The 22,675-nt window shown below is 37.6% G+C and overlaps 1 protein-coding gene across 5 annotated transcripts; it reads left to right on the top strand.

Annotated features, from left to right (window-relative positions):
- Positions 1–1,208: 1,208 nt before the first annotated feature.
- On the top strand, positions 1,209–22,260 carry LOC124162352 (methyl farnesoate epoxidase-like). Of its 5 annotated transcripts, XM_046538863.1 has the most exons (11): positions 7,043–7,289; positions 8,587–8,631; positions 10,372–10,493; positions 10,758–10,994; positions 12,687–12,865; positions 14,321–14,569; positions 14,838–14,952; positions 15,066–15,246; positions 17,393–17,519; positions 20,566–20,707; positions 21,810–22,260. In XM_046538863.1, exons 3-11 carry the CDS (start codon positions 10,409–10,411, stop codon positions 21,989–21,991), a joined length of 1,497 nt encoding a protein of 498 aa, XP_046394819.1. In that variant the 5' UTR covers positions 7,043–7,289; positions 8,587–8,631; positions 10,372–10,408; the 3' UTR covers positions 21,992–22,260. The 5 variants fall into 5 exon arrangements, with proteins under 5 accessions (XP_046394816.1, XP_046394815.1, XP_046394819.1 ...); XM_046538860.1 differs by lacking the exons at positions 7,043–7,289; positions 8,587–8,631 and adding an exon at positions 1,209–1,352; XM_046538859.1 differs by lacking the exons at positions 7,043–7,289; positions 8,587–8,631 and adding an exon at positions 6,933–7,034.
- The last annotated feature ends 415 nt before the right edge of the window (positions 22,261–22,675 follow it).

The following is a 22,675-nucleotide window of genomic DNA, read 5'->3' as shown; positions in this document are numbered from 1 at the left end:
TTATCTCGAGATAGTACACAGCAGTGAATTGCTTTATTTTCTTTTTTTTATTACACCACAGCAAAGATTTATTTCTCAAACCATTGGACGTTAGATAAATATAGTAGGACAGAAGCCCGGGAAATCGGAGGAATACATTCTGCCGAAGAAAAAAGATCAACTGTGAACTTGCCTTACTAGCTAGAGGGATTCCGGTTGGAGGGTAATGCCACGACCACCGGTAATGCCCCTTCCCCGAGAACTCGTGTCAGACCCCCAGAAAAAATTAACAAACAAAATATTTCATTATCATAAAAAAATGTTATGACCCTTCCCCGTGGACTCGTGCCAGCCCCCCAGAAAAAATTGACAAACAAAAAATTTCATTATCACGCAAAAATGTCATCAGAACTTAGTCTCAAATTATGTTCTAACAAGGTTAAATAAAAACATTTTCTCGCGGAGAAACACCCCGTGGAAGTAGGGGTACCCTGTAATATCCGGTGGCCAAAACAACCGGAAGGGGCAGTATTTCCGGTCTGAATATAAAATGCTTCTTTAGTAGTTTAGATCAGGGACGCAGCTAGGAATTAAGGCTAGGGGGGGGGGGGGGGGGGTTTGGCGCAACTATTACCTAGGGATATGGGGGCATAGCATACCTGCCAGGGTTAGCAGGAGTTGCGGGGGCCCTCCTCCAGAAAAAATTATGAATAAAGGTTCAAAATGGCGAGTTTTACGACTTTTTGAGGGATCTTTGATTAATCCTAACACTATGCTATAAGTAATACTAATTCAATTAAGTAAAATGGATTAAACTTAAAAAAATCTCTGAGCTCTGGGGGGGGGGGGGGTTATCCCCCAAAAACACCCCCTCGCTGCGCCACTGGTATAGATGTGGTGTGTTACTAGTGTTAATTCACAGCTTAACTTTTTCTAAGGGCATATATACTTCGTTATTGCACGGTACTTCCCGTATTTATATTACAAGAGGATTATGAAGAGTTATACCATCTTCTATTCAATGATTTGTACGCTTGAAAAGCCAATAAATACTAGATCCACGTCATATGTCGACCGTGAGTGAATACCTTGTGCAGGCTTCAATGTAGATTCAAGGGTTAAACAAACTTTATTTGTTTAGACTGTGGTAGATTGCTTTCGCTGACGCAAGCGATAAGAGCCTCCTATATCTCCTCTCATCTCTGTGCTGATCGGATAGTGTATGAAACGCTTGACTTTGCCATTGCCTAAAGCGTCCAGTGAAGCTTACATCACTTTGACTCGTCCACATGTTTGGAACAAATGACGAGAGAGAAGATAACAAACTCCCTTGGCCTATTGTAACGAGGGATATATTGAATCTCAGCAATTAGGTAAGCAATAATCTGTTTTATTTTTTTAATTCCGCAATCGGATTCATCGTAGCACATGTTGGAAAATATCTTAATGTAAAAGGATGTTCTGTTTCGAAGATGACTTTAGGAATTCGAAATCGCTACCATACTTATAGAAAAATTAAACGCTATTCACCTGGAACTAACAGATGTTAACGTAGGTGAAACAATTGTGATGGTAAAAAAAAAGGCTGACGTTATCGCGTACGTAGGCGCGTTGAATGTTGCGATGGGTTAATTTAAATTAAATTTAAATAAAAATTAAAAATTTGGGTTAATTGCAATCTTTGAGAAATTTTGCTCACATCTTCTAAGAAAAGAAGACGACTTTGGAAGAAACTAGTGGATATTTGTTTATCTAAATTGTCATTAAATCGAAGATAGTAAAGTTAGAATCGCTAGTAAAGTTAGTAACGAATATATAGTTGATAGTAGGACAAATTTTTGCATCGTTTCGTATTCGGTTCTTCGGAATAATTTTACCTCTGACTTTGGGAAAAATTGAAAATTAGAAGTATTTCTTTTTTATTATATTCAAAGGATTATTATTAACTAGCAGGCCACCCGTCGTTGATCGGGGAAGATATTACTCCTAGAAGAAGGAGTTTTTGTTGAAGGAACAAAGCAGGTATGATGTGATGGTATGTAAGTATCGATTCGTATCCGTATCGTGTATCCGTATACCGCTCGTGAGATCAGTTTATACCCAACTCCGCAGTATTGATCATTATGACCAGGGGCGGTCTGGGGGTGACCGAGGGCCCTCGACTAGGGATCATAATAGGGTCCATCTTACGGGTTCGAAGGTCATCCCCCAGAAAATTTTAGGAAATTCTATGGCCGGAAATGGATTTTGACGCTATTCTGGTTCTTTAAAACTAGATTAAACTTAATAAAAAAAAGCAATTTCGAGGCACGAAAAAAGTTAAAAACTTCTCATTGATGGGAAGAAATTAAAAAATTCTTGTGTACAAAATAATAAAGCGAGTACATATGAGAGCCAATGTGCGAGTCTATGAAAAGTGAGAATTTCACAGCTGATAAAATTTAATGAAATTTATTTAATTTGAATGTGCGTATTGTGGTTCTATTATAAATTTAGTTAATTTTCTCGTTGAAACAGCCCTAAAACCTAAAAAAAAACTCTTAAATGACCTTTTCGCATAACCCCATGAAAAGTGAGAATTTCACATTGCTTTTTAGACCACTATAGCCCTAACGCAACCATTGAAAAAAAAAGCATCAGGTCAAGAGCGTACCCAGGATCGTAACTGAAGGGCCATGGTCTATGGAGAGGCAAGCCAAGTTGTGACATTTTAGCATTGAAAAGGTAATGAAACCAACATTTTAAGAATTATAACAGCGCTTTCTAAGTTTATGAGATTATTTCCTTGAAAAAATAGTTTTATTTTATTTACATAACTTATACTAATACATATAATTTTTCGTGGGTTTAAAGAAAATTTGCTGAATACTTTCGTTTCAATTCAGTACTGATTTTGCTGCAAGACTTTTCCAATTTTTGCTTCTGGGGGCAGCTGCCCCCCCCCCTCTCGGCCCCTCGCTGAGTATGCCTATGCATCAGGTTCTCTTTAATCTTCTGACAACTTCATTTTATTTATTTTTATATAATATTTTTGCACTGAGTGCGTTGTAAGCAAAGCAAATAAATAAAACGCATAATTTTATAATTGCTAAATATTTGGCTAAACTATTCTGAGAATTTTTTTATTACACCTTTCGTTGTGGGGGCCCCCTAAGCTCGGGGTCCTCGGCGATTGCCGACCAGCCGACATGGCCAGGCTGCCCCTGATTATGTCTAATTATTTGTGCGTGTGTAGACCAAAAATGTCGTATAAACGCATACCCTAGTAAAACGGTTTGTACCGAGTTAATTAATTGGTAAGTGTAGTATCCTTCGAGCTGTTTTCCTATTTAGTGTGGCAAGAGGTTTGCCTATCCGGCAGGATGTCCAAACGGGGAAGTTGTATGACGTGACGTAACAAACGGTAATGAGAAAACGACGCAAGGGACGCGTCGGACACAACCAAAAATAGCATTACGGAGTTTGAGAGTGTGAGATGCACCTATGTACGCGAACTTTGGTCGCCATCCGAGTAGCCGCGTGGAAATGCATAACGGACAAACAAACAGACATCCTCTTTTGTATAAATAAATGGATAGATAGAATGCTATCGTTTCCCAACTCGAGTGGCCCTCCGTCCCTTTCATCGAGTTGTCACCGTATCTCTTACCGTCTTCAATGTTTACTTGCATTCGTCTTCCGATTGCCCCAAGAACGATAGCAGTGGGGGTAACCCAAGCGCACTCAAGTGACAGGAAAAGAAAAACCAATGTGGTATTTTGTTGCCAATTCGCACACATCGGGAAAACGTACATTTCATCGAATCACCTATTCATATAGTTTTCATGATTATGACTTGTAAATTCATCGTTTTCTATTATCAAACATTATAAAATGTGACTTTATTGAAAAATGAAGTTTCAGAGGATAGGTGCCTTGGGGCTATAGCTGTTTCACATTTATTATTATCTGTTATAGATTTACAGCAGATAGTCGAAAAAATGGAAAAAAATATTGGGAGATCTCTCTCCGTATAGAGCAATAGCAATAGAGAAATACTTCTTGTAATTTTACTTATCATATTGTGTTTCCTTTTTTTTATTTAACATTTTCCAAAGTATAAAATATGATTGGGTTCCCTAAATCAAAATTGCTTTCTAACATCACACATTGATCTTATCCCCCTCATAGATATAAGCTATATTCGCCCTCAGTGGCGTAGCCAAGGAGAGAACAGGGGGTAAGTGAACTATTCCCCCACCCCCAAAACCAATCAATTTTAGCAGAAAAATATTGACCTCTAAAACTAATTTATTCTACTCCACCAATATGTTTTAGCAAAGCTTCCAGACCACTCATCGATTGTGTAATTTTAAGTGCCAAAATAGCAGTAAACGTGATTTTTAGAGATAAAAATGTTCACATTTCCCCCAGAGTGAGATTTCAGCCCCGTGCCCCTCCGGGTCGTACCCCTCCAACACATCGTCCTAGCTACGGCACATGCCCCTGTATCGAATAGTTTGCCTGCCGGAGATCACGATGTATCCAAGGCAACAGGGTAAACTCGCGGCCACTCAGAGCGGTTGGATCAAAGTTTCTGTAGTTTAAAATTAATGCGTTTTCGACGTAAACATCACCAGTAATTTTTGTTTCTGCTGGAATCAGCTATCCAGGTTTAAAATTTCGTGACACAATTTTTCTTCACCCTGCATATTTGCCTCTGCCTATTGCCGATGTCTTGCTTGACGAACTACTGAGTTTTCTATGCACGGTAGAGGTATCAATGTCCATTTAGAGTTATTTCCATACTATTTTGTATTGCTATATCTACAAAGGTTCTCTCCCACTCCTCAATCCCAGGAGAATGACTGTTTCTTGTTTTACATGTCAAACCGTACTTTTTATACTCCCAAAACTATTTATAATACCAGAAAAATGACTTTTGTTGCATTCTGGCCACAAAGTGTCAACTTTACCGCTGTTGCACGAAAAAAATTTGGCTTTTCATTGAGCCGTCAAACAAATACATATGATGGAGGTACTGATCTGGACGACAAAATTTTTACTCCACACGATATCGATATCGACTACTTGGTCTAATTTTTTTAATGAACAGATGCAGGGCGGCCAGAAGTTTATTCGGGGGGAGATTCAGTTAGGTGCCGGTTTACTTCGATAGGGACTTGATACCTAGGGGTTTGTTGGAAAGCACATTATGATAAAGTTATTGATGAAAGACAAATATTAATATTTTAATTTAATACTTTTACTACAAAGGACGTGTAAAATCCATATTTGTTTTTTTTTCTTTGAAAGGGGTTATGAAGGAGAGGAATAGACTTAATTACCCAGTTATGAAGCCATCAATCTGTCCAACCCCCAACTAATGTTCAGCGTACATATGGCAAATTAAGTTGAAAATAACCGCAACTAGCCTCGCACATGGATCGAATTAAGGGAGAGCCCGGCCATTCCAACTTAAATAGTAATTTGTACGAAAAAAGTACGAAATCTGTATATTCAAGTATAATGAAAACAATAAAATCAAAAGTTTAAATAAATTTTCTTTAATAAAGTCTTAGATAGTTGGTGCTTAAATGTTGTTTTACAAGCTAATTTAAACAAATTTTCCAGGAACACTTAGGGATCCCTTTCTTTCGTCGAGTCGACTTTGGAATACCTTTCGTTTCAGTGGGGGTTGTTTCATAGCCCATAAACCCCATTAGGATTGCTGCCCCCCGCCCCCCAGGTAAAACTCCTAACTTAGCTAATGGTTTTCCGGTACCTACATTTTTAGAATTTATAGGCACTGGTGCTAATGCTGCAGGACAAAAAAAATTCGCGCGTGTTGGAGTCGCGCGCCGAAGTCTCCCCTGTGGGGGACGTCCTAATTTTGGAAGGATGGGCAGTGGGACCCAGTGGCATAGCGAGGGGGGTCCGTACACCCCCGAAATATAAAATCAATTACTTTTCCTACAAAAATTTAAAAATAATAAATTGACAAAAGATTTCTTTGAAAAATGAAGCTTTTTCGATTATGAAAAGTGTTAAAATTAGTGTTAAACCCTCTACTTAGTACCCTGTTTTACTAGATATTTCCCCCATGGTTTTGGACCCCCCCAAACAAAATTCCTGGCCACCCCACTGAAACTACCCTCGAAAACTTTCTTGGGTAATTAAATTGAAACCCTTGATCTGCTGGTAAGGGCCTTATACGCAGGGCCGGCTCAAGCCAAAATACTTACCCGGGCAAACTGCTGTTGCGTCACCCCTCTACCTGAAATACTCCCCCCAACTCCGCCCCAATATTAAACTCCGGTGAACCTTCCACAGGAAAAAAACTTAAAAATAGTGAATTTTGAGTTTTACAGTATACTATACAGGTAGTACATATAGAGTGTGTTTTTGCGTTCGTATAAAATTTTGAAGTTCATAAATATAAAGTTGCACGAGATAGTTGTTACAAAATATTAAATTAAAATAAATCGGAAAAAAACGTTGGCGTAGATTTTTCAGAGATTGCTCAACACCTCCATGAATGCTTTAATGGAGGGCCTTCAAGTGTTGCACTGCTGAACACTTTTGCTCGATTTGGGGCCATCGTACGACACGTACACGTGTGTTGTGAATGTGCATTTGCAACTGTAAAACTAAAGTTAATGATTTTGTAGAGCACAGTAGTTTCAAAACATACGAAGCGTTATTTTTACTCAAATTATGCAGCAAAAAATTTAAGTCCAAATTGTGAAAAAAAACTCTATGAGGTATGAAGTAAATTCATTTAATTTATACTATGTTAAGAAAATAATCGAGATAAGAAAATTGAAGGGAAATTATAACCTCAACTCGATGTTTCCGGGGCTCTCTCGTGTGTTTGTATCCTTCAGTATGCTGCGGAGTAGGGGCCTAAACTCTTCCATGCCTTTGATGCAGAGGAATTATTTTGCCCCTTGTTTTTGGGATGTTATGCAAATGTTGTACCACCGATACACCGAACCGGATCTTTTGAATCTTTCCTGCGACCTTGGTCAGCCGCTGAAGATGTTTCGGCACCTTCGAATTGGGAGATAATGATGGTAATTTCCGTGACTGCGTGACGAAGGAGAAAAATATGTTGTGGTATTTTGACTCTCGAAGTCTCTACTAGTCTCACAGAGTCATCGATGCAAAACTCAAGTCATTTCAATATTTCGTTCGAGGTGTCGTTCATTACATCCATCAGACATATACTATCAAGAATACAACGTAATTTTTCAAGTATTTGGTTGGGATCCTCGGGATAGTGTTTGACGCAGTATATTGCATCATTTTCAGCTGTCATCAATCCGAAGGTGTGGTTTGATCAGTCAGTTCTCCACTTGCCGTAAGCTGTTTCATTCATCAGAAAACCTTTTCGTTGGCGTCTTCTATGATTAATCATTTTTTTCCAATCTAGTATCATATAGGGCTGGGTCTTATTCTCTGAAAATATGTATTTTCTTTAATTAGCATGTTCTGCTCATTATGGATTTGGTGACTATTTCTTAAGCATGTGCTTACCTTGCCTCATATATTTAACCGAGACGTACATATGTTCGGCTAATTCAAAATTCTTCTTACTGTCGAATATTTTAGTATTCTAATGGTACAGTTGTACGATTGTAAAAGAATAAATAAAGGCAAGAGCTTGTACAAACGAGCAATACCTTTGCCAGGAAACGTGGGGTACTTTTGAAAGGCCTGTTTACATGATACAATGAAGACGTACGAGTTAATGTCTATTTTCATGAATCATTTTTGTGGACCAGAACAAAACATGTACGAATACATGAACCACATTAGCACAGGCCGTCTATTTTCTATTCATGTGTTTTCACAAGTTGCATGGTCACACAGTTCATTTTTCTGTTCATTCTCGCGTTCATACTTAGAGACATTAACTCGTACTGGATAATGTACCATGTAAACAGGCCTTAATACCAAATCTTGAAAACATTATGTGTGAGGAGGGTTTAAACTTCTTGACCCCACCCACTTCCTGTGGCCTTTCAAATGAAAAACTTCCATTTCTTTATGGTAATTAATCAACCAGAGCCATGATCGAGAAGAATAATTCATTAATTAATGTTATATTGCAAGACTTTTTCTGCAAGGGATGGAAGTCTTAATATTCTGTCTTTATGTGAAGTGTAATTAAATCCTTATGGAATTAATGCTAAAAATCACTTTTTCAATATTATGGAAAATCGAGAGAAATTTTTAAAATTCTATTTGAAGGTTTGGATAGACCCGACTCCAGGCAATGTGGGGCCCAGTGGACCTGTGCCACACAAAACCTATTTAAATGGGAATATGAAAGAAAAATCAAGTAAAATACTCTCAATTCATTTAAATGAAATGTTACCGAAGATATGAATGCAGTATGCAAAGGCACTCAGTCCAATATTTTGTCACTTATATACATTAAAATATCATGGGTTTTGACATGCAGTGTTACCATGGAGGAGAAGATTTACTTCATACACACAATGAAAGTGAGAGTAGATGAAAGTTGCCTTTAGGGGCATACCAAAAGTAGCATAATTGGCATTGTGAGGTTGCTTGATTTAGGAATTCTTTGGGTCCTGATAAATGCTTTTTCGATGACAGGGAGCTGACCTATTTGCCCAGTGTGGAGGAAATGACACAGTAGAGGTGAGGATTATTAGGGGGGGGGTACAGTTGGCCATTTTCCTCTTATACATGTATGTTGAATAAATAATATGAATCAAAATGTAACTGTTTGTTTGCTTATTGAAAAGTTAGTTATGGGATAAGGGATATTTCCGATTGAAAGATGCTTTACTTCAAAATATCGGAAGTGGTTATGTATTTGGGTGCAGGGAGGAATCACAAGTATATCGTAGATAGTAGGCCAAATTTTGCATCGTTTGGTATTGGGTACCTCGGAATTATTTTACCTTTGACTTCAGGGAAAAGTGAAAATTAGAAGTATTTATTGTTTATTATATTAAAGGATTATTGTTAACTATCGGGTCACCCAGTGTTGCTTGCGGAAGATATAATACCCTTAGAAGAAAGATTTTTATTTAAAGGAACGAAACAGGCATGGTGATGGTATATAACTGTTGATTTCCGTTAACCGCTCATGAGATCTGCTTGTATCTAACTTCACAGCATTGATCATTGTGACCAGGGGCGGTCTTGTGGGTGATTTGGAACCCTCAGCTAGGGCTCACAATAGTGCCGATCATATGGGTGTGAAGGTCATCCCCCAGAAAATTTTAGGAAATTCCATGCACGGTAATGGACTAAATGACGCTATTCTGGCTCTTAAGAACTAGATAAAAGTTAATTTAAGAAATAGTAATTTTGTGGTAAGAAAAAAATGTTATGAAAAGTGAGAATTTCTCAGCTTACAAAATGTAATGAAATTTATTACATTTAGAGAGGAGGGCACCTATGTCACCCATGCACCACTCTGGACTTAATAAAGATGAATTTGTGTTCTGAAATAAATACATAGTTTATTACTGACTTGTACTCAACTTAAATCAGGGAAGTCTTACTTCATGAAGTTTTAACCCTTAGACTGCGGGAACGTTTTTAAATGCTTTGCACTGCGGGAAAAACCTTTTTAAACGCTTGACCATTGCTCGACTACCTGAGGCAGTTTCCCTAAATTTTTCTTGCTACCATGGTGGAGACCAAGTGCACTTTCCCTGACTGTAGAGATCGCTAATGCGGCTTGACTCTCCTTGGCCATCCCTCACGGCAGGGGGTGCCTCCTGGCATTTTATATTGTACTGCCCATTTCATAAGGTTCCCTTCCTGCTCCACGCTGTTAATATGCCTGTGACAAGTTCCGAAATGTAGGTCCATCCATTGGTAAGAAAGTAAGGAGGGTTGCCCCAGATTATAGGGGTTCGCTCGTTGCGAGACACTCGGGCGGGCTAGAGGGAAAAATCTTTCTTGGTTCTCTCCCAGACAGGCTGGCGGCTAAAATCATGTACTCCCACTGTCTGTAAGGGTTAATATTTTTCATTTGCTTCATTTCATGGTGTATTAAAAACTACAATATCTAAAAAATAAAACCAATAACTTTCTCTTTAGTGTGTAATATTTTGGGTAGAAAAATAGTAAACCACATATTGTAGTAAAATATTGGGTAGTGGTAGAAAATATTGGGAAAAGCAATATATACAGAACAATTGAAATTATTCCTCTATATTTATTAGGTTGAGGTAACTTAGTCCCGTTATCGTGAATAAGAGCTCTTTTTATTGCTGTCTTTCTATGGATTAATTATGGTGCATTTTAATGGGAAAAATATTTTATAGCCTCAGCTATTTGTCACAATATTTGTAATACATGTTGAGGATATCATGCTTTGCTGTTCACGTGATATCTTACCAAAAATCAATTCATTTCCAGGACTTCTCACTGGGATTCTCAATATTCTTCCTCAAAGATGGATATAACAACAATCATCCTTGTTGCAACCGTGCTTCTTTTGCTATGGAGTCTTAGCAGGAAACCAAAAAACTTTCCACCAGGTAAGAAGATAATTTAGTGAATGAGAGAAAATCGCTTATCAATTTTCACACTAGTATTTCATGTACCACATAAAAGGTACTTTTGAGTCAACAGAATGGTGGACATTTTTCAGAAATCTGAGTATTAAAATTTTGTAATAATGTGATTTAGAATAACTGTGGATAAAATATGTAGGTTCTATGAAAAAATAGCATAAATAATTTGCATGCCTTGCTTGTATTCACTTTTGAATACTGTAGTAAGTTATGATTTTCCTTTTGCAGGTCCAATAAGATTGCCTTTGATTGGCAATTTGTCAGTTTTTATGAAACCTGAAAAGTTTGGTGAAAAATTGGAAGTAATGTACCAGAAGTATGGTGAAATTTGTGGGACTTACACTTTCCATATGCCTGTTGTTATTGTGTCCGGTGTAGAGGCAGTGCGAGAGGTTTGCTATCATGAGGACTTAGTTGGACGACCTGAGAATGCATTTCAAAAGATAGTTTATGGCAAGTCACAAGGTAAGTTTTTCATAAAAGTTATTAGAGAAATTTTCTCTGGGAAAGAGACCCAACCCCTACCTCTGTATAGATGAAATTGTATTAGGATTGACTTTCTTCGAACGAATGATATCCATAGTAAGTAGAATGATCATAGGTTCACTAGTATCAACCATTTTTGAGTTTAGCATTGCATGACGAACTTAAACTGCTCAACGTTTCGTTCCTCCTTGTGGAAACGTCATCAGGAAACATGCCAGTTTTTATGAAACCTGAGAAATGAGGGGAAAAATTGGAAATTATGCACATGAAATTTGTGGGACATACACACTCCAAGAACCCATAGTTATTGTGTGTGATGTAGAGAAAATATTAGAGTTGTGTTATTATGAGGACTTTAGTGGATTACCTGAGAATGTGCTGCAAAAAATAGACCATAGGTCTTCAGACAATGTTCCTAGCAGGAAGAATGAAACATGAGCAATTTCAAGTCCAACTTGTAACAATATACCTGGAAATAGTGAATACCAGCTCATCTAATTGCTACAAAATTCTAAAAACAAAAAAATCTCTGTTATAATTTTCACATTTAATCACCACAACTGAGGGTAAGGGATCCCTGATGTTGGCATAATTTACTGCAACCATGGTCATAGGTGTGGGATTTTAGAATGTGCAAGTTTTACCAGTTATCATGACATATGTAGGTATATGTATTTACTATGGTTACCTCTTTTTGGTTTTTAGTCCTCTATACCAGAAAACACTTAGGAATGGAAAAGAAATTATATCCTGATTTGTTGAGTTTGGCAAGAAGCTACATATATTAGATAAAACATAAATATACAGGGGCGGATCCAGAATTTTTTCTGGGGGGTGGGGGCACAAGGCTGGCAGGCAAAAAGTCTTCTCAGTCAAGAACAACATACAACACTTACTGTATGAAATATACTTTTTCTTTTAATATAAAAGTAATGCCCATGTAAATTTATATGTATGACCGGGGAAACTGGTAGATAGAGTATTTACCTGCTGGTCATATCTCAGTTGGAGCCTTCAAACACACCCAAATAAAAACCCTAACATGAGTGGTAGCCCTAGGAAAGGAACTGGCCTTCCTACAAAGAATGTCTGATAGTCATATGATTGTTACTTAGTCTGGGGTGATCTCTACCCTCACCTATTATTACCAATTCTACATCTACATATGTTACATAATACTCTATGAGCCACCTCTAGGGTGTTGCCAGGGGGTGATCAGTCACCAGCATTCCAGAGGATTACCACATGCACTCCACGCAGACATAAAAGTGCAACGCATACTATTAAATTATACTTCCAAATTCACGCAAAGGTAAAACTTGCCAACTACTCATGAAGGAAATCTGCAAATAAAGCTAGAACACACAGAAATTGCTGTTAGAAATAATGAGTAAAATTCAGGAACGTGCATGGAATGCATACATAAGTTAGTAGGGTGAACTACAAGTCAACTAACCTGTTTGTAATTTGTAACGCTGCCGTTATAGTCTCTTATTGAGATATTTGGGTTGAACTGAGTGAGTGTATCTATATCCGTATACAGTCAATGAGTACCTATGTGATGAATCTCTTTCCATATTTTGGGCCATTTCCATGTATTTTGAACTTCATGAAAAGATGAATGCAAATGACAACCATTATAAATTCGTTCTTTCCTTTTGACTCCAATAGGTATTTTGCATAATACGGGAGAAGAGTGGAAATCACTGCGCCGCTTCACCTTGCAACACCTGCGCGACCTTGGATTTGGCAAGAGCTCTCTTGAGGGTTTAGCCCATGAGGAACTGCTGGCTGTTTTTAATGATATCGATGAAATTTCTGGGGGACGTAGTGAAGGCTTTCCTAATCCAGTAAGATCTAGAGCTAGTAATATTGACAATATGTTAGATATTAGAAATTTTTTATGGTAAGCTGCATGCAAAAATATAACAAATACAGCACATCAATGCAAATCAGTATAGCAATCCTCAACCTTCACAGTGGTTAAAAATTGGTGATATTTTGTGAGTTTTAATGAATTTTTGTTCTCCACCCACATGCAAAATATTTTTATTATTGGCTGCATGAATTATGAAATATTTGCTGATACGCATAAGAGTGCCAGAGCGGTCATTTTGACTTCTATTGTTAATGCTCTGATTATTATTTTTGTTCTTTAAAGCCAGATTTTTTCTAGCATTATGAGTAGCAGTCATGTTAGCCGATTGAATTCACAACCTATTGTCTACTCGTTTCCATACAATTTCTTTTTTCAAGCTATGCAGTTTTAAAATTGTTAAAAAAAATTTATTTATTATTTGAAAATATGAGCTAATAATAAAATAATCGTGCTTCTGAATATGATAGAAATTTTTACTCACACCAACAAAACACGAGAAAACACCTAGCGTAAAAATGAGTGCTGCCGGTGCTTTTAGGTATGTGAAATAGGTGGCGCTTCTAGTGTTAACATGTAAAGACTTGGTTTCTGCAATTCATATCATAATTGTTCAGACCAAATTGGAGATTGTATGACCTTTCCTTTAAATATACAGCAGACTCCCGATAAGCCAGCTGCGGTATATCCGTGTTGCAGATTATCTATGCATGATTTTCACTCTCGCTCATTTTTTTCCACAATCTTTAAAAAAAAAATTAAATTGGATGCAAAATCATCAGAATTACTGCATTAATGCGAGGATACACTCATTAGGGCTTATTATTTTCGTAAGAATCCTCTTCGTAAATTGGAAGCGATCGCACGCTAGCTGCGTTCACGAGAGCTCCGTGTTCCTGTTTTCCAAGCCCCACAGTGCACGGCCATGCTCCGTGATCACGATATACGTCCCGCAGCAGTTGCAACCCGGGCAACTTGTGCGAGACGCGACTACGTGGTGTGGTGCCTGACAGTGTAGTTTCCGACGTCGAGCAATGGTTTTGAAGCATTCGTGCTAACCTTTTTTCCGTATCCGTGATCACACAGCCACAGATGTGTGGTTTTGGATAACAGGCCTTACATGGAGCATTAATAATACGAGTACAACCATGTTATCGCCGCTAAAAAGATTGCGTACTGGCGAAGAAAGCTCTCATTGAGTCCAGGAAGCACTCTTAAATAACAGAATACCTGCATAAATAATAATACATTGTTTGTTCTAGGTAAATTATGAACATTGCAAGACATTTAAGTGAAAGTTTGGGTTATCTGTGTTTTCCAATTATTCATGCCATCTCTCCCCATCATTAGCCCGGATAATCAGGAGTGTACTGTAAATGTTATTTGTTAAATATGGCCGTCACTATGAGTAATTTCATTTGATTTTCAGGTGAACTTTCATGATGTGCTGGGTGGAGCCAGCATCAATGTACTTTGGCACATCTTGGCTGGAAAGAGGTATGAACACAGGGATCCTAAATTCAAGCAACTTATAACTGCTGTGCAAAAGTTGCTTATTGTATTTTTTCAGATTACATACCTCTATAATATTGTTCCTAGCCTGGCAAAAGTATTTCCACGTATCACAGGCTTTGAAACTATGGAGTCTCATATCAAGCCTATTGAGGACTTTATACAGGTATAGTAAATTTATTCCTTCGTGCAATTTACATTAGATTTTTTATTGGGAGTATTTCTCAAGTTTCATTATTTCATAATGCTGCTTCTTCAAAATTGACTGTTGTCAAAATAATTTGTGTTTAATTCTATGAGATACTATATTGCCTTGTGGTGTATTAAACATTAGGGTAATTATTTGTTCATTTATTCCTCTTTATTGAAGAGTTACAAATATCAGTATTCAATGCAGAGATATTACTTGTCATGATGTACTCTTATTGTTTCAGGATGAAATTGATGATCACAAGAAAGACATAGACTATGACCATCCAAGAGATTTCATTGATATCTTTTTAGCTGAAGTAGAGAAACAAAAGAATAATCAAGCTCATATATTCAATGGTTAGTATATCACAAAATTGTTGCAAGAGTCTTACTTAGTTGTGTAAATTTCAAGATGTAAAAATTGTCTTCCTTTTTGATTTTTAACATTATAATTTTTTATTTGTTTACAGAGCAGCAGCTAAAGCAAATTTGCATTGAGCTGTATGTGGCTGGAACTGATACAACATTGAACACACTGTCCTTTGCCATTCTATTTATGATTCTCTATCCAGAAAAACAGGAAAAAGTACAACAGGAACTTGATGATGTTGTTGGAAGGGATAGATTGCCATCACTGAATGACAGGGCTAGGTTAGTTGGTTTTTATCTGCTTTCTATTTTGAACGTTTTTACAGTGGTGTCATGGTGCTGGAAAGCCATTCCAGCACTGGTTAAGAAAATACATAATAGTCAAATAGCACTTTTATCAATCAATTCAATCGATTATGAAATCCAGAATTTAAATATTTATCAAACAAAGACATATGAATTTGAAAATATGCAGATGTAACTTGTATTAAAAAAACAAACAGTAATATTTCACTTGTTAAAAAAGTTATGGAAAGTGTCAATTTTGCCACGACACCACTGCTGTTTAATGTTAAACTTTATGAATATGTGTAGTGCTTTTATGATTGATAATGGTTAAATATAATGTGACAGACATTTGGAAAAGAAGTTGTAAAATATACCTACTCTGTAGAGGCATGGGTGTACCCAGAATCAAAACTAGGGGGAGGAGGCAAAACTAGCTGTGGTCGTTCAAGTTATAACTTTTTTGCACAAAAAAGGTTAATGGAACCAAAATTTTAAGGAAATTATTACAGAAATTCGTTAGTTTTTATAAATATTAGCTTGAAAAAAATAAAGATTTTTATTTTAGTCCCATGTCTTATACTAATACTGTAACTCCACGGGGTCACCGGGTGGAGAGTAAGCCAGCATGGTCGCGGGTCAGGGGTGTAAATAATACGGAACTCGTGCGTGAGAGAACTCAACGCGCGTCGTGAGGCAGATGTTCTCGGACGCCGAGAGGGTAAAAAAAAGGAGGGGAAGCAGAGGAGGTTGTCAGTTCGGAGGTGAGGCCCGGAGGCTCACTCGCTCTCTCTCGTCAACCACGGTTGTGAAAATACCGCAGACAGCCTTGCCTGGTGGAAGGTTGATGGTGGCCGGTCAAGGGCTGATTGCTCGGTGGAGCGACGATCCTGATTCTTAGCGGTGGTCTCGCCGGAACAGCTATTGGAATTCCGCCGTGATGCCGGAAGTTATCCTGATTTCGAGCGGCGACGTCGCCAGGACTGTCCTGGAGTTCCACCAGGACACCAAAGTTGTGAGCCCCAAGTACTTGCCCTGCCCAAAAATTGTCGTGTTGAGTTCTCTCGCGATTTGGTATTGTGTGAATGAGGGAATGGGGTATGTTTTCCGAGTTCCGTATTTTTGGTTTGCTTGGTCGCGGGCGGCGCATTACATGTGCCAGTCATTTCGCGTTTGCTTCTTCTCCACCCGAAATATTCATTTTCATTGCATGCTTGGTCTGTTTCTCTGTTAATGAAGGTAATAAATTGCATAATTGTTTGTTAATTATTAAAAATAAATGCTGTTATAGATACTTGTGTCCCGACCTTTCATTTGGCAACCTGTCACGATTCCTCGGATGAGAACCTATTTCACGACCCGATTTACGTTAGCCTGGTATTAGTTTATTAGTGGTGTAGACCGAGGGACGGCGCCCTTACGGTTACAATACGTATCATTTTTCTTCAAAAGGAAAATTTGTTCATAACTTTTGTTTTGAACTAAACTTATTTTTGCTTCTATGGGAGAGGGGGCAACTGCCCCCCCTGCCCTCTGTTGGGTACGCCCATGTGTAGAGGTCATAAAAAGGCATATGAAAGTTTTTTGGTGAAAGTGAAAAGAAAGGAAAAATTTTGCATTTCAAGTGCTTTGCAATTTAGTTTCTTGACATCCGTGCAGGGCAGGAACTAGGAGTTTTTTTCAAGGGGGCAAAGATCAGTTTGTCACCCTCTCCTGCTGATTCCCCTCATTCTTTCCCACTTCCCTCACCATTAAAATATGATATGTACATCCTAAAGTTATTTTTTGAGATCCAGTAATTAAAATTACACACTGTAGGTTTACTATTAAGAAATTTTATTAATATTAATGTTTAATAATTTATAGATCAATAATTTTAGTTTAACAATTTAATTATGAGAATTGAATAATTTTTCAAAACATGTAAACTTTCCAAATTTGTCCACACCCTGAAATATGCCTCTCTGCGCACTTGCCCTCTGTGGCCTTTGTTGGGGGCCTGCATCTATGTCATGAATGACTCCAGAGTGCCTAAAAATGATCTGCATTCCTTTTTAGTGTATTCCGTACTTCATGGTATGAAATTTGACTGACCTCTGGAACCATCTCTGACCCATGTCAATTGAATTTAAATTATTTACAGGCTTCCATATGTTGAGGCTACCTTAAATGAAGTATTTCGCCTGAGCAGTATTATTCCAGCATCCCTGCCTCGCACTATTGTGAGCAACAAAGAGTACATCACATTAAGAGGATACCACATTCCCAAGGTGAATAGCATTTGATTAAACTGGCACAAGTAAACTAAACACTTTGAGAATTTTTCACAATTCCGTAAATTTGATTTCCTTAAGCTTTTTCTAATTGCCAAATTGTTTCAAATTTACGAGGTGTGTTCAAAAAGTATCGCGAATTTTGAATTTTTCGCGGGTTACGTATAATCGAATTTCGATTTTTTTGTGGCGTTATGTTGGTACTCATGTCTGTCACTTATGCCGACAAGCTCGGCCATTTTGAATGTTTACTTAATTGTTGACTGCTGCTTTGCTTGCACGTGTTTTGGATCGTCTTTGATTTTTACCATGGATCAAAGAACCTGTATCAAATTTTGTGTGAAAAACGAAATTAAGTGCGCGGATGCATTCCGAATGTTGACTGTGGCATACGGAGAAGCTACCTTGGACCGAAGTAACGTTTATCGGTGGTACAAAATGTTCTCAGAAGGCCGAGAAGATGTGAAAGACGAAGAGCGTGCCGGACGCCCGAGCACTTCAACAACAGACGAAAAAATTAATGAAGTGGAGAAAATGGTATTGGCCAATCGTCGAATCACCGTTAGAGAAGTTGCTGAGGACCTAAACATATCGATTGGCTCGTGCCATTCGATTTTTATCAATGATTTGGGCATGAGACGGGTCGGGTTGGGTTGGGTTGGGTTTGGGTCCGCGACGACCCAAATTTGCTGCAGAGGGTCATAACTGGTGACGAATCGTGGGTTTATGGTTATGACGTGGAAACCAAAGCTCAATCATCTCAATGGAAGCTGCCGCACGAACCAAGACCGAAAAAAGCGCGCCAAGTTCGGTCGAATGAGAAAGTTTTCTGACAGTTTTCTTCGATTGCAGGGGCGTGGTGCATCATGAGTTCTTGCCACAGGGTAGAACGGTCAATAAGGAATATTACCTGCAAGTTATGCGCAATTTGCGCGAAGCAATCCGCCAGAAACGACCGGATTTGTGGAATAACAAAAATTGGCTTTTGCACCACGATAATGCCCCTGCTCACACATCGTTGCTTGTGCGCGACTTTTTGGCCAAAAACAACACACTAATGATGCCGCAGCCACCGTATTCCCCAGATCTGGCCCCCTGTGACTTTTTCTTGTTCCCTAAACTGAAGAGACCCATGAAAGGACGACGTTACGCTACGATTGACGAGATAAAGACGGCATCGAAGGAGGAGCTGAACAAGATTTAAAAAAATGATTTTTTGAAGTGCTTCGAATATTGGAAAAACCGTTGGCACAAGTGTATAATATCTCATGGGGATTACTTTGAAGGGGACAAAATAGATATTCATGAATAAATAAATAATTTTTGAAAAAACACAAAAGTCGCGATATATTTTGAACACACCTCGTATATGCTCATGAATGCATTCAGACATTATCATGTCTGAATTATCATTATCATGTCTTAATGCATTCATATAAATATAAATATATTTTCATATTTACATTCCCACTTGTTTTCATGATAGTATACTCTTGTAAATGAATCATTTCATTTACAATCATTTTGAAAGACTTCCCTAATTCATATCTTAATCTAGTATTCATGGTATGATATAGTATTTAGAGGAGGCGTCCAACAGCTGAGGTCATTTGCACCATAAGGGTATGGAAGGAAGGGTGGAGACTAACCCGGTGTCGGTATTAGTCAGTATTAGGTTAATGAAAGGAGCCAAGTCCTCATTTGTCCCATGCTTGTCTCAAAACTCAAAAAAATGCTTGCTCTTAAAGATTCTCCGGTAGCCATCCAAACAAATGCGGTCTGAACCTTTTACAGATTACAAATGAGTTGCATATGCCACCAAGCTACTCATTGTGGTAAGGTTACTTATCAATTTTACCCATGCCAAATTTAATGCTAAATGCGTGACTATATGTATTATCTGTTCTTTAAATATTTTTTTATCAACCTAAGCTACACTGATACATTGAAAATGGTTTTGAAACATAATGCACTTATGTTTAAAAGCCTCATATAGAAGGCAAATCACGTGTTTGTTTATTTGTATGCTTTTGTGGTGTGTGCAAGCACTTCCAATTTTTTTATTAGATAGGTATATGATGTTTTGATTGAATTTCACTCATTTGTGCATACATATTCGCATCCAGCTGATAATTGAAAGTAGTATTTCAAAATTAAAGGTGGGATAGTCTCTTTTTATATATCTGTTTTTTAATGTATTAAGAATGGATACAACGTAATGGGGTATCCTGATGCATTTAGTGGAAAAGGGGTCAAGCCAATTCTCAACCAATCTGACAGGGTGAGAGGGGAGGTCCTGGCAAGTATCACATAATTTTTTTCCGCAAGAAACAGTGTAAAAATGTGAGAAAACTGGATTGAGTTGAGTAATATGTTTCTCTATACCAAATTTTTTTTTAATTAATCCAACGGAATGATGCATAGATTAACATATTCACCCTGAAAATATAATGCATTATTAACAATCTCACGTGAGATTAGAGGAAGAGGGTCGAGCCTAATCTCACAATATTTACTAAAGAAGGAGGTCCAAAAATGCCAAAATCAACTCACGTAATTAAACATACTACGTCAAAATTGAAGATCTTCGTTGACACATTTCATCCCCCATTCTGCCAAATTAATTCCTCCATTTCTCCAATATACAAAATGATTCTCTAAGCTACACTTAAATATAATAAGTCTGTCAGTTATGTAGAAATCACTATTTTTATCCATAAAACTAATGCATCTCCTTCAGCTCAATGCAGTGTTAAGCGATTTGTTTTGATTTATAGTTCATTGACAGCTGCATCAGTGTACCAGGGCTTTGATTGTACGTAAGTTTGGTAGTTTGTTCAGATTTGGCTGCACATCCCAATGATGTAATTGTGTTACCTAGCGCATGGTATATACTAAGGTGGTATATACTTGGATATGCGCATGGTATATACTTGGGTTGGAATTCAGCCTAGGTGCTGAAGACTTTGTGTTATATCTAAGATATTTTTTCTTATCTGTAGTCAATTTGAATGTTTTCTTATCTACAAAATTTTTTTCTTAGGGATCATTGGTTGCCTATAATATTCATAGTTTGCATCATGATCCAAAAATATGGGATTCCCCTGAGGAGTTCATTCCAGAAAGATTCTTGGATAAAAGTAAGAAGACTCCCATTCGTGACGTTTTGCTTCCTTTTGGAGCTGGTATGTATGGTTGTTTTTTATTCCAGTTTTTTTTATTTAGTTGATCATTTTTTTATTTCTAGATAAAATGCTTTAAACTAGACACTGGATATAACTTGTACAATCCATGATATTTTTCATGTTTGCCCATCATGTATGTAATAATAAACAGTTTGGGTTTACTATATCAGGGTACAAACTCCTCCCGATGAACATTGTTCCAATTGGTGCTATACCAATTAGATTTATTCCTCATTAGCACTGTTTATAATTTGAGACTCTCTTCAAGTTTTATGCTCTCCAATTCTGCATCGATGCTCTTTTGTTCATTTTGACTTCCATCCTCATTTTTAGGAGTGCATTACATATGTACAAAATTAGAGGGTAGCCTTTATTGTGGCTGTGTTAACTCATTGAAAGCACTTAGGAAAGAGCTATAAATCTTACAGTGACAAATCATCGAGCTCTCTATCTGGGGCGGTGTGGGGTGATTGGGGGACCTCGGCTGGGGCTCATATTACAAGGGTCTTCATTTGCTGATAATCCCATGGAGAATTTTAGGAAATTGCATGTCCGGAAATGGATTTTGGTGCCATTCTGGCTCTTAAGGACTTGATAAAAGTTAGTGAAAAAATGCAAATTGGTAAGAAAAATACCATGAAAAGAGCATTGCACAACTTACAAAATTTAAAAATGTATTACGGTTCTTTTACCTATGTAGTGAATTTTTTTAAATCTAAAAAATCTCTTAAATAACCTTTTTGAATAACCCTCTCAAAAGAGCATCAGGTTATCTTTTATCTTCTGATGCCTTTATTTATTTTTTATAATAGTTTTACCCTGAGTATGTTCTAAATAGAGCAACTAATGAGAATGTAGAATTTTATAATTGCAAAATATACTTTGGTTCAAGTAATCTGAGTAATCTTTTCCCTATACCTTTCATATATGCTTCACGATAGACGTGAGCATTGTGGGGCCCCCCTGAGCTCTGGGTCCTCAGCGATCGCCTACTAGCCAACCTGGCCAAACTGCCCCTACCCTCTATGCTGTTCTTGCAGCTTGTTGATATCTTGATTAAATTGACTATGTATGTATGCAATGATTTTTTTCCCATTTTTAGGTAAAAGAGCATGCCTTGGTGAGTCATTGGCCAGGAACAACTTCTTCCTTTTCTTTACTGGGCTTCTTCAGAGGTATTCTCTCCGAGTGCCAGATGGACAACCCAAACCATCAACAGAGCCTCTGGGTGTGAATGTAACATTCCCCAAGCCTTTCACTGTCAAAGTGCAGCTGAGAACCTAAATACTCACTTCATCAACTATGATGTAGAAGTTAGTTGGTGCTTGAGCTTTGATTCTAACATTATTTTATCATTCCACTATTTTTAGTATATTTTTAATATTTTTATACTGAGGACACTAATACGTATATTTGTATTTTATGAAGTTTTTATGTAATCATTCTGAAATCATCAAAACATTCTCACATTTGGGAAAAGGGTGCTTGTTATTGTAGTTTCATCCTTCTTTGTCTGCTCTCTGTAATAATGACAATTAAATATTTCGAAGGACTGTAAGTAATTCTTTATCCACATTCAGGGCCAGATCAAGGGGGGCCCAAGGAGCCTGGGCCTTGGGCCACCCACCAAGCATATTGAGCCTACTACCAATGTATGGGCAAATCTCACAAAATCGGAAAAACAGAAAAAAATAATGAATGAGGGTATTTGCATTGAAGCTGGTTTTTTTTGTGAACAAGTAGTCGTTAACATTGATGTTAGTAAATGATAAACGATTGCAACCCCAAAAATATTGCTTCCCACTTGGAGGAAACACCAATTACGTAATTTTTCGGTCTTTTTTCCAGGAATTAACCCATTTATGCCTAGTGTTCCATTTTTGGAACACCTGACCTGACTTTTTAATTTAATTACTACGACTAATTGTACACCAATATGCCACCGTTTTTCTGTCTGTACCTCTTTAA

The sequence above is a fragment of the Ischnura elegans genome, chromosome 7 (assembly GCF_921293095.1).
Source record: "Ischnura elegans chromosome 7, ioIscEleg1.1, whole genome shotgun sequence".
Lineage (NCBI taxonomy): Eukaryota > Metazoa > Arthropoda > Insecta > Odonata > Coenagrionidae > Ischnura > Ischnura elegans.
The sequence above is the reverse complement of the archived record's forward strand: the minus strand, read 5'-3'. Positions and strand labels throughout refer to the sequence as shown.